A 13,100-nucleotide genomic window follows, 5' to 3' on the forward strand; every position below is an offset into this window, starting at 1 on the left:
AATGAGTTCCTGACTCCTGAGTCCCGATTTGTTGAAGTGAAAATGGCTTCCTGTGCCGGAGAAACCGGACTCCTTGGATTCTATCATCAAGCGACTCTTTCAATCTCCTTACAAACTTTTCTCCGTCACCGTACATGCGCTCACTGCTTCTTGGTGAATTGTAGCAAACGATGGTTCAGTGGCACAGCTACCTCTCAGACTGAATTCGACGGAAAGAACGCATACGACATCTTAGGGTTGTCGGAAACTAGTAGCTTTGCCGAAATCAAAGCTTCCTTCCATAAATTGGCCAAAGAAACGCATCCAGACATTATTAGCTCCGACCGCGACCCAACCGCCTCCCGACGATTTGTTCAAATTCTTGCAGCTTATGAGGTATGGTGCTTATAATCTTCGGGCACCCTCCTAATCAGTAATCTAGTTCCCTTGAATTGCTGGTTCGTTTTAATCGCTACTTTTAACAATGAAATGCATTCCTCTGCATTTGGTGTCATATAATTGTTTCTAAATGTTTGAACGGACATATGAAGTGGGAACAGTGTAGACTTATGAACTATATAGTGTTATGTGTTTAATGGGCTCAATCTAGTGTATGGGCGCTATATTGGACCAGCCTAGTATGACGTATCGACCGTATCAGGGTCAGGCACCACGTCATAGGTTCGATACCTATGCGTCGTGGTTTGTTATGTGCCTAATAGGGTTTGATCTAGTGTATGAGCCCTAGATTGGGCTAGCGTACTATGGGATAGGTTAAAAAGGTGAATTCTTTGGAAGCATCTGACTTATACTGGAATATGTGTCTAGTCACGGTTAGAACCATAATTCATTCTGCTTCCTTCGTCAACATTGTTTGGCTTCTGTATCATAGTGGGGAGTTAAGGTTGTATTAGACTGTTTCTTGGGTGGTGAAGTAGAATCTCATATTGGATAGGCAATGAATTGGATAGCTGAAATTGTGCTCATTGAATGCATTGTATGATGTTCTGAGGTAACTTGAGCTTGTGCTGGCCATTCATCTGTGGCTCTAGACCCTTAAGTGGGGTTCAAGTTTCAGCCGACTCTTTTTGAGCTTCATGAGCTCCTTGTTATAATTATGGTTGACATGCTTGATGCGCTCCAGAGATTCATAGGTACAGATGAATGCTGAAATACTTAAACTTTTGTGAAATTTGTTTAAGAAACAAAAGAATTTTTAAACAGTTGGTGTGAGGTTATTTTTAAAGGGTTCTTAAAAAATGCCTTCTTGTACTGAATTGGGCTTTCAAGAAGGACATTGATTCTTTGTCGTTGAATCGTACCGGAGTTACTTTGAAATGGTTTTCTGGCCAGCTGTATGTACTTTTGTCGAGACAAAAAAAAAAAATCAAGATCTTGCAGGATGGTTGAGCTCTTTCCAGGATGTCTTCAAAAGGATCTTGGTCATTAGCTCTTTGGCTTAGAACCATGGAACTCTTCTCAGACATTTCCACAAAATCAAACACTAGACTCTGGAGACTGGTTCTGTATATAGCTCATTCTTCCCCCACTCGTAGGTTGTAGCTCTGTCTTCCTGTTGTACTACGAGTGCACACTTTCAAGCTTAACTTTGATATATGCCTATTGGGAATCTTTGGCCCTTCCAAGTTGGGTATTGTCTTCATATCCAAATTGGATGCTACCATTTCCTATTAGGGGAGGACACTAGTAAATGCTGAGCTATTGGCTCTCCTATTCAGCCTCAGTGAGTGAGGGTGGCTAAAGCCTGCAAGTGGTGGCTGTTTAAGGATTTTAGTGTTCACTGGAGGAACTTCCTACATGCATGGGCAATGTGGGAAGCTTCCTAATCTGACCCAACAACCTACTTCAATAAGGAAACTGAAACAAAATATACCCTTAAACAGGAGTGGACTTATCCTAGTCTGTTTACACAACTAAATAATAATAAAAATTATAAGATAATATCCTAATTAGATTCCCACGATCTTGTTTTTAAGGGAACCAGAAATCTCCACACACAAGGAATGTTTTGGGTCAAAGATTGGTTCAATGATGAACCAGACCAAATCGCAAGTGACTCCTTTCTCTTCTTCTTGCTGGCTGTGATCGGCATCACCTTAAATAATCAATAGGGAAGATTCATGATATATATCAGCTCGTTAGTGGAGTTTATGTCAGCGTCTATTATTTAGGAAGTCCAATTTTACCATCTATTCTGTATTCATTTATGGATTAAAAGATTGTAGCAGTTTGTAATGTTTGGCTTTTGTCTTATCACAAATTCTGGCATACTACCCTTGAATATGATCTTGGTTTTGCTTCCATGAGAATATGTGGTTGCAAAAGCCCATTTCCAAAATAATTCTATTTTTTCCATAATGGATTTATTATGTCCATGTACATGCATGGTGTGTGGATTGGCAAGAATGCTAACATGATTCATGGTATGGTATTCATGAAGTGAAATTTGTGACTTCAAGAAATTTCACCAAATGTTGCTGTACAGATTCTTTCAGATTCAGAGAAAAGGGCGCACTATGACAGGTATTTGTTTTCTCAGAAGAAGGTTCTGCAGAAAAATTTGAAAAAACGTTCATCTATGTACAGATATGAATCTTGTATGACTGTGGCAAAGCAGATGGAAGTTGTTGAATGGCTGAAATGGTACAGATTTGCTGTAAGTGAAATATTATCACAGGAAAAGGTGGTGGCTGGGTCAGGCTATTTTGACATACTCGAGGGGGAATTCTATTCAGCCATCCATTCAGCTTATTATGGCCCTGTCATTGAGTCAATGGACCTTCTTCCTGACTGTTTCGAAGCCGAGGAAAGGTCTGCAGATGGAACTCCTGAGGTGCTGCACTTGGTTTCAGGGCGTGACCTTTTTGGAGTTGTATACCTAATCGATGAAGTTTCTGAATTATCATATGCCCACTCTGAAAAGCTGAGTTCTTTTATGTCCATGCTTTCTAGGACGGCCCAAACTGCACAGCAGGCAACGACCACTGTAAGATCTGGGATTTTGGATAACTCAGAGGTCCCACAGATGCACCGAAAAGCTTACAAAGATTCTGTATCAGATGTTTATAAAGATCTAGAATTGCACATTTCTGGAAGAGTGGTTGCTGTGGCTACTAGGACGCCTCCTAAAAGCTGTTCTAATGAGACTGAAGATCGAGATTCTCAAGACCAGATCCATGTTTATCTTAATTTACATGGAGATTCAATTAGTGAAGGAAAAGAGTTTTCTATGGACTCCTTCTCTGGTGGATTGGTTGGATCAACAGTTCTATTAGGAACAATAAATGGCCTGGGGACCAGCACGGAAGAAGGGTCCTGCTCTGTCTACAACAGCAACACCATAAAGACTCATGTGATTATGAAACATAGAACACTACTGGTTTGTATTAGTGTTCTTCTTTGATGTACTTTCTCCGCATTCCAATATGCCTATGGCTTTCCAATTATATTTGTTTTGTTGCAGTTGTCATACTCTCGTACCCCATCCCCTCTGTGTGTGACCATTAGCTATAGACTATAGTTTCCTGATATTGTGTATGGCATATTGTCAAGAGATAATGGGAAATATTTCTGGGTGTTATAAGTTGGGAATAGCTACTTTTTAGAACTTCACGCTCTTACATCTTGATGCCTTCTAATAGGAAGGTAGCAGTAGAGAGATGATTAGGATTTTGATTGATATGCATGTGATGTGGTGTTATTTCAGTACGCAATGATTGTAACTTGGCTTTTAACGTGAAAGTTGGCCTCTTCCTCCCACCTTTGATGCTAGGAAAACCTGCATCCAAATCCATGTTGCTAATGGAGGTATTGCAGGCTACTCTTCAGGCCTAAAATTGGTAGTGCATTAAGTGAAGATATTTATCTACCACAGCTAGGTGTTTATAGTTTTAAACACCCACAGTGTCAATTATTACTACAGGATATTTTTCTCTGATTTTGTGTTTCTCATTTATGATGTATGTGAGTTGAATCATAATTATGTGGCAAATACTCCCTTGCTAGAGGCAAAGATATTCTGTTATTCAACTAAACTTGCGATACCCTATGCCAACTACGTTACTACTCAAAAGATATTCTGTTCTTTGAATAAAATAGTTTTGTATTGACATATTGATGCTATCTTTTTCTTTTCTTTTTTCAGGTGAAGCATATGCACTGGTATCAGGTTGAAGATGAAGTTTCTGTTTGTGAATGTAGATGTAGCAGAGCCCGGTTACCCCCTAGCAAGTGAGCTGACTCATTTCCTCAAAACCATTTTGATGGCTGTTCACTTTTTGTAGCTGATGCAGCCTGATGATTAAACCAAGTTTACTCTGTTCTGATCTGTAGTCTTTTTTCCCCCTAGAGTGAAATTATTACTAACACGGACTAGGTTGAGTTTAAAGCTGCCTAGTATAATCCTGAAACTAGTGTGTGAACCTCATGCTGAAGCTGAATAGCAAATTTGAGAGATGCGTAAGAGTCGAGATCTCCTGCATAAAAGCATTACTTAGTCAGCTTAGCACCTCATTATCTTTTCATTTACAATGATATATTATATCCTCAACTGGCATAATTTTATTCAACAGATTTTGGCTTTTTGAGCCTCGTTGCAGCATGCATGACATTGGTGGCTGGTATGTTGAAACATTTGGTCGAGATAAGAGAGGAAGAACAGTGCCATCCCAAAGGTATTGGGATAGATACGATGCAGCTGAACAGCCTGAAAAGTGAGTAATCTTTCTGGTTCATTCGTGGTAGCCTTGTTTCTCTCTCTCTCATTCACACACACACCCTACTCCTTTTTCCAAATGATGTAGCTCTCTTGGTTCTTCTATGCTGCCTTTACCTTGTTAATACTATTAAAAGTCCACAAATAGTTGTATGCCATCTCTTAATTCTTACTAATACATGTAGCTGTGAGCTTTTTTACCCTAATGGACATATCATCCTGGACCGTCTGCAGATATATTACTTTTTACTATTTTCTGTTTCATCTGATTAGAAACTTTGGGATGTCGAATTTTCTTGGAATCAAATTGGTTTAGTAATGTCTAAAAATCTCTTTTAAAAAAAAAATGTCTAATAATCTCCACTTCGACCACATGAACTGAATAGGCTTCATGTCTCTTTTGTTATGCGTAGGAGACTCCATCCTGCCATGTATTTGGTAGCTCTTGCATATAGAACTCTTGACCTAGAGGATGCAAGAAGAAGAAAACGAACAGTTAGGGATATTATTGAACCAAAATTGATTAGTATTCTCCGTTGGTGCAAGAAACTTATCTAATGGATACCACATGAAGCTCATGCTCTCTGGAAATGTTTGTCAGCTGAGGGAAAATGTTATATCAGTAAGTTTTAATATTAAAAATCCTTAATGGTGAAGGCCCAAACAACAAGACAGGCCCCATCAGAGACTCCTGAAGATTCTATAATACGAACACCTTCCAGGATAATGATGATAAGCCACACCTTGATAGATGGGGAAGTTTGATTTATCCAGTGGTCTTGCCTGTTGGCTTCTATGTCATAACTTCCAAGTTGCTGCTTGCATCAGCTCCAATTTGTTCCCCAAGTCATTTACCAAATGCTTTTGAGGTACGCAAAGGAGGTGACTAATGCAGAATCAAAGAGGAAAATGATATCTTCCACTTCTATTGTGGATTTTCAAACTTCTGTTTCTATTTTAAAAATTTTTGCTGTATGTATTCTTACAGTATGACCTGACTATTGCATTATTGTGTCAAACAGTTAAATGTATAGAACCATTATGAAATTCCCAAGTTTAATTCATCAGTGATTATATCGTTTTTATTTTCTCCTTGGGCTTTGCTTGTTTCAACAGAAAATATTTATCAGAATTGTCTTTGAAGTAAAAGAAAATTGCATAGGAGTTGTAGAACAGGAGTTCTTTTTTTTTTTTAAATTATTAAAATGCAATAGAAAATTTGGAAAATGATTGCCAATTTAATTTTCTAGGTGTTTTCCAAAAAAAATGATGGCATAACCTATTCAAGTCGGGGGTGGGGAAGTGGCGTGCATGATGGTATCTTGGTCACTCATACAATTGAAACCCATTGTCAGCCCTGCCCAAATATTCTTCCTGTCATGTACGACGGAAAAATAAGGGAATTGCAAATTGAGCCTTAGTTGACATATCATTTATTATCTGTGTGAAAATTGTGCTCATGATTCTTAATCCATGCTTGTTTACTGCAAAATAATGATACGAATACTTAAAAGCTTCAGTTGTACTGAATATAATGAAATGATTTCTCTTCTGGAGTGTAATTCAAGCACTGTTAGCTCTCTGACAATGAGGACCAGCAATGCTTATTTTGGGAAGTAATTTAGTGGCTCCTCCCATTTGCAACACTGCCCTCCCGGTAATGCATGATGAAACCTATCCCTGCAGTAAGCTGGCCTCCCATCAGCAGCCTCTGCAGCTGCTGCTGCCTCATCATCATCATCATCATCCTTCACTGGCAGTCTTAATGACTCCTTTTTGCAGTATTCAAAATTTAGAAAAAATAAATAACCAAGTGATGAATTGGTTGATTTGAGTTGTGATGCATTTCAAAACTGGAAAAAAGAAAAAATGGGTGTACCTTGTATTGGACTTGGTACTGGTTCTTGAAGTTTGAATAGCAGTCTGGTTCTCTTTTGCTGCAAAAGAGCTACGGAAGAAATCTACAACAGGTTTAGCAAAGATGAATTGGCAATGCAACTGTAACAAGCAATGCTTCTGTGCCAACCAATGTTTGTTTCATCAGCTTGATGACTGACTTGACTTGGATGCATAATTTGCTTCCATGGCCTTTTTGCTCTTCGAAGCAAGATTACTGATTGTAGCTCTGTATTCTGTTTTAATGCCATGTATGGGATTACAAGGTAAAGAAATATATCTGAAGGGGAAAAAAAGGATTCCAGAGAGTTTAATGTGTTTTTTTTATAGATAGCCCCCAAGGAGAGTTGAACTCATGACCTCTTAATTGTGAGGTGTTGGTCCTTGCCAACTGAGCTACCCCCTTGGGGTAGCGAGTGTAAGGTTACATTACTTGTAACCAGATAGTGTTCCTTTATGTTCTGCTTAAAAAGGAGGGGCGGGGGGGGCGAATTCCAATCCAGGATCACATTGGTGATGCCAATTATCAGTTTTAGAAGATTTATAGTTCAAACTGTTATATAGATTGATGGTAGTTATTTTGGTAGTAGGCGGATGCCGGTGGTGCATACGTAAATCAAAAGTATGGCGAGGGTAATGGGAAAATTAGTTCAAGAAAGCTAAGTGACAGAGTTTGGGTTGAACTAAAGCTTTGACTAGAAATAAGAACATTCTGTATTACTACTTCTTTTACTATGCATGCACTTTGTCCCCATAATTCCAACACCTACCAAGTTACATATTTTCCTTGAAAAATTAAGATATAAATATACCAACACCTAGCAAAATAAAATATTTTCCTTTATGAGTTAAGATATAATTACGTAATACCCACTTGAAATAGTAAGTGCGCACTAAATTTCAAATATATATGCTTTTATTATTCATATATTTTAGTTGGATGAACTTCACTTTACCTTATAGGAGCCCAGCTGCCTATCACGAGCCAAGACCTATGTTAAAGTGGAATGCCATATTGCCATGTGTTATTTTCAGAAAGCACTCAAAGGTGACAAGCATTTTTATGGAAAACTATGTCAACAAGCATGCATCTCTCAAACTATGTCAAGAGTATGGCTATCTTTGCATATGCATGTGTATACATGTTTCATTGATGATGCTGATTGTTGTCAATCTAGGATTTTGTTTTTCAAAGGATAAGCTAGAACCTTATCACCCATCTCGACTGTAGTTGGTAAATTTAAAAGCTAGTTGTGAATTATTTGCACATCTATTGATTTTTTTTGAAAATAGAATCCAAATGGCATATCTGTCGAAGTTACAAAAACATTTGCACATTTTGTACCTTGGCTGTATTATTTGCAAACGTTTGCAGTATGGTTACATACTTTTTCTGTATTCATCATTTTTAGATACCGAGTTGTACCATAATGTATACAGTGCCTCCCCCCCCCCCCCCTCCTCCCTGGGAAAAGGCCCATTGGCTACAATTCAAACTTGTACCAGTTTACCACAGCAGGTCGTGCACCTTTTCCTGCTGAATTACTTTGTCTGTGTTTCATCGCCTGGTTAATTGATACATTCAAGAGGTACAGCAACGAGGATGACATTAACTATGTTGTATGAAGGTAGCAATATCAATTATGGTGCTCTCAGTACATCATATGTATAGAAACTCCATCATTTAAATGCCCTTATATTTCTGTATGTTAACCCATTATTTTCTAGTCAAATTCAGATAATGGTTTCTGACATCTGTCTAATGCTTCCATTGAACTTCCAGCTGTGTTAGCTATACTGGTAGTTTTATGGATTATTTGTGGACCTTATCTACAACTATCCGGCTTTCCATTGGTAATGATATCTCAAGAGCTGCATCTCTGGGCTTGTTTAGGAATCAAGATGGCAATGCACAGGTAAGAACCTGCCTGATGGAAAGCAGGCAGTTGGCAGTTCAGTTGTACAAAGCTAGAGTATCCTAGCCTTCTCAGTGTAAATGTTGTATGTTAGGTTTAAATAAGAATTTTTTCTTAAACATGTCTAGTATCCAAGATATTTTTTTATTTTAATAATTTTATGGGTAAATAGTCTCCAATGGATATTGAGAAGCTAGAAGAAAACTTCAATTCTCCCGACTTCCTAACTCCAATATCCTCATCATCCCTCTCCCACAATTCTAGGAGTCAGGAAACAGTTCTTCTCCATCTAAAGGCCTGGATAAAGAGTCCACGAATCATATTTATGTCATAGTTCCACAATGTTGGATGGGTCTTCTACATCTTTTTACTATCTGGTGGCTTGACCCACACTTGTCCATCATAAATCTACTTTTTTCATAAGGTATCACTGCTGATAAAAGCCTATCACCAACATAACTTGAACCCTGCAATTTTAAAAGAGATCTATACATGTGAAAAATTCATATTTTTTTTTTGGTACGAATATGAAAAATTCATTTGACATAGTTAAAGAATGAACAATAGGATTACTGTGAGGAAAGCTTACATTCTATTCACAAGAAAATAAATTGCTCTATTGATAACCATGTGCTATTGTAAATGGGTCAACTATGTGAAGGGGAGGCCTTGGAACATGTATATTTGAATTTATTAGGAAGCCTAGAACTTGTATTATTGGATTTATTGTTGGAATGATATAGGATATGGCCTTGAAGTGAGTTTGTTGATAAGGTTTAATATGGTTCTACCAATGCTTTGTAAACTTTATGTACGGTTTTTTTTATTGGATATATGCCCAATAAAGTTTAGTTACTCATCCAGAAAAGAAAAAAGTTATATGTCGTCTTAGACATGCTCTTGAGAGGGTTACAGTGCAAATAATGTGATTCAATCTTGCTAGCACTGAGACATGTGAAACTGAATAGAAATTTATAGAGACCATCACTACAATAATAAAATTTGGATTTTCGAAGGCAATCAACCATGATGAATTGGTGACATCTGCCTCTAGTGAAGCATATTTTGAAATTAGCGCTTATTTTTCATTGTGTGCCATCTCAAGAAAAGTTATGTCAAGGTGAGTCATGGAGCCAATTAGTCTCTGAATTGTCTATAAATCTTGTTTGTATTATTGTGGAAAGATCTGTAGGTTTTTTCTTATCAGTAAAAGATCATTTTAAGGCTCAAATAATTGTGGCTAAAGATCAGGAGGGTTGATTTTCGGATTAGTGGTTTAGGGGGGGGGGGGGGGGTTTGCAGTTTGCCATGTCAACAGCATGAGTTTTGGACTTCAGGCATTGTTTTCCTCTAGAAAGTTTAAACCAGTGGTTAATTTCACCCTACTCCTGAATTCCTAATCTGATTCTTTCTAGATCCAACCAGGGAAACTGAAAATGATAAGGGAAAAGTTAAAGAGGAAGAAAGAAAGCAATGATGATAAGAAGGAAAACTAAACTGTAGACCTCACTATTCAATTATAATCCATTCCCAATCTAGAACTCAATGTGTTATACCCTCTCTCTGTTGTTAGAGCTTGGTGCTGTTAACTTGCTGGATATTGGAACCGTGGCCAATGCTTTTTCAGCTCAATTTATGTTTGAATCTTCTATCTTGGTGATTTAAAATTTAAATCAGATTGAATTGTTTGTCAATGAAGAATGTTTAACCATGTAATGTTTAAGTCCTTTGAATGGATTAACAAATTGACAACATGAAGAAACTTTATTTTTTGTAGGATCTGAAGACCCAGATTGAGATCCTTCAATCTGAAGCCTTTTTTTCTTTCTTTCTTTTGGACGCGTTTTTAAGTATGTCTCTGTCATTTTTCATTATTGTGGACACAGGCATTACTCATGTGCCTTCTGCTAGTATTCATTTGTAGCACCTTGTACCATCAGTCTAACAGTAGAACATCTTCATACCTTACCTTAGAAGGATTAAAACTCCCAGCAGCAATGGGTGCTCCCAGAACTGTGAAAGCTGCTTACCATAGGCCTCCAACATGTAGAAAAAAGGGCTCTGGACACAGTTCACACTTCACCCGATGATTATTAGAGCTGATCCTTCAGAGACCAATGCTCATTTACCTGTTACAAAATTGAATACTGGAAGTATGAACTTGTACTCATATTTTAACATCTAGAAATAGACTACATTCTTTTGCAGGGGACAATAGGATTGCGACTTCTTCCTACCTCAGTGGTGCTATATGCCAAGCTGTCAGCAAGGTTTTAAAATCCAGAATCTGACATGGGATTGGCCTCCATCAATTCCAATTCAAATCGAATAGGAATCAGTCAGAGTCGGCCCAGAATTGACCGGAACCTTAGAAATTGGAATTGAGAAGAAGCAAATATTTCCACAAATCTGTGATTTTTTGGAGTTTTTTTATTCAAAAGACTTATACTTCTTGCTACAAGAGGTAACTTTCATTGATTTGTGTTAATTTACTGACTATAAGAAGGAAAAAAAATGGCCAAAAATGAAGATCAACGAGCATTCATGGCTGATTCCAAAATAGGTTGCAGGATTTGGCATCAATCGGAATCGGGGTTGGCTGATTCCAATTCGAAGGATGATTCTACCGACTCTGATCCAATTTCTGAAACCATGGCTGTCAGGGCACGTAGGAACTTTTTTTTTAATGGGGCTTATCTTTTGCCACAACAATGGATATTGCCTTGGTAAATAATTGATTTGAGATTTTTTTATGAATACAAATTATATTATGAAGAAAGGGAGAATATACAAGCCTGAGGGCAAAGCAAAGAACAAAAAAAACCAACTGCTAGCCTAAGCATTAGGGGGGGAGTGGACTGTTAAAGGGAAATGGGAAGATCCCAGGACACAACCATGTGTTTGTTTCTTGGGAAATCCCTTACAGGAACATGGGGGAGCAAGGCTAGCTTGTATGTAACCTCAAATATGGCATTCCAAATCTTGTCTAGATTTGAGAATTTTAACTTGTGTGGTGTTGGGTATGTTCCTAAAAGTGAGAGCCAGGCAGGCCATATCCTGGCAAGCTGGAGTATAGAAAACAATGTTAGTTATGTTTCTGTCATTAACACCTTTTGGATAGAGTTGCATTTAGATCACAATCCTTCTCTTTGGAAAGAGAGTATTGTGATGGTGTACCAGTATGTAATGTTCTATAACATCAATAAAGTTCAGAAGACAGGAGCTTTGCTCGAGGTTATTTATTGTTTAGTAGTAGTAGGGGAGTGTATTATATAGCAAGAAGGGAGTAGTACACCCTACAACATCTGCAGCCATAGCTGTGGCTACTTCCTCACTTACTGCTCCCGTTGTTTTCCTTCATTTTTGTTGTTCTGCTGGACTGACTTAAGCATTGGAGAGTCCTATCTTGGAATCTGCTCAAGATCTCTCTTGTGTTGTTCATATATTATTGCTCGCTCTGTTCGCCTTCATTCTTGTCTGTTCTACTAGATTGACTTAAGCATCGGAAAGTCCTCTCTTGGAATCTGCTCCGGACCTCTCTTATGTTCCTCACCTATTACAGGTCTACACGTCATCAACCCTAGGGTTCACAGCCGAAGCAGTGACCTTGACTAAATACCACAACTTTAGAAGTGGGAAGTGACAAAATATACTAAAATTTGCATTCGATGTGATATTTTTCCCATATGAAGGTCTCTGGGTCAAAATATTCTTTCATTGCATAGCACCTTTTTACTTTTTGGTTGGAATTTTGCATAGCCTGTTTGACAAACCCCCCTTGGTTCTAGCGTTGGGCTACTTAGTAGCGCGACAGTGTGTAGCGCACCATCCCACGGTTTGCAGTACATGGCGTGCCAGCCCAACACGTAGATGGGTTGTTGGATTGCGTGCTCGTGCGCTGTAGACTGGCGGATGTGTACTACACGTTGAGTCACGCTACAGAAGACCCAAATCCTTGGTTCTATCTATGACGGTGCCTCACCTTTAAATTCCACCGACGCGGCGACGCTAGTCACTGGATGTTGATGTGTTAACAGTACAACCGTTCAGGGTTATTTCAATTACATATTGTATATCATCCGATCTGCTTAAGTCGGATCTATTATAAAAATATAATTAAATAATATTTTTTTGTTAAAAAAAAAAAACAAAATATTAAACAAAGAAAAACTATGTACATCTATTGTTAGTTCAGTTGATAACTTCTTAGTTGTTGCTCTAGCAGCTACTGAAGTGATGTCATGAGACTTTAAACAAATATTTACATCCATCTAAAAAAAAAGTAAGAGTAAATTATAATTTAGTCCTTAAATAAGTCCCATGGCCGACCATTTTGAATAAATAATAATTTATAATATTAAAATATTTTTATTAATTCTTTTTTTTTTTGTAGGATTTATTAATTCACGGTATGTTACAAGTAATTAAATGAACAAAAAAAATCATAAGAACATCTATGTAATTTTATATATGACACTTTATTATCAATCCGAGTGATGTAATGGAATCTACCTTTCACCTTTTCATCTTCTCCAATTCTCTCTAAACTCACAACTCTATTCAGTCTCCATTAT

General features: G+C 37.8%; 1 protein-coding gene across 1 annotated transcript; it reads left to right on the plus strand.

The window, feature by feature from the left end:
• Positions 1 to 16: 16 nt before the first annotated feature.
• Positions 17 to 5,598, plus strand: LOC122658810. Its single transcript, XM_043853930.1, has 5 exons — positions 17 to 375; positions 2,486 to 3,379; positions 4,145 to 4,230; positions 4,572 to 4,712; positions 5,128 to 5,598. Exons 1-5 carry the CDS (start codon positions 43 to 45, stop codon positions 5,270 to 5,272), a joined length of 1,599 nt encoding a protein of 532 aa, XP_043709865.1. The 5' UTR covers positions 17 to 42; the 3' UTR covers positions 5,273 to 5,598.
• The last annotated feature ends 7,502 nt before the right edge of the window (positions 5,599 to 13,100 follow it).

This window comes from Telopea speciosissima, chromosome 4 (assembly GCF_018873765.1).
Source record: "Telopea speciosissima isolate NSW1024214 ecotype Mountain lineage chromosome 4, Tspe_v1, whole genome shotgun sequence".
NCBI classification, from domain to species: domain Eukaryota; kingdom Viridiplantae; phylum Streptophyta; class Magnoliopsida; order Proteales; family Proteaceae; genus Telopea; species Telopea speciosissima.

Coding starts and splice junctions, on each gene's coding strand:
- LOC122658810 (XM_043853930.1), top strand. CDS start 43: ATGGCTTCCTGTGCCGGAGAAACCGGACTCCTTGGATTCTATCATCAA. Junction 3,380..4,144: donor TGAAACATAGAACACTACTG/GTTTGTATTAGT, acceptor TTCTTTTTTCAG/GTGAAGCATATGCACTGGTA. Junction 4,713..5,127: donor GCAGCTGAACAGCCTGAAAA/GTGAGTAATCTT, acceptor TGTTATGCGTAG/GAGACTCCATCCTGCCATGT.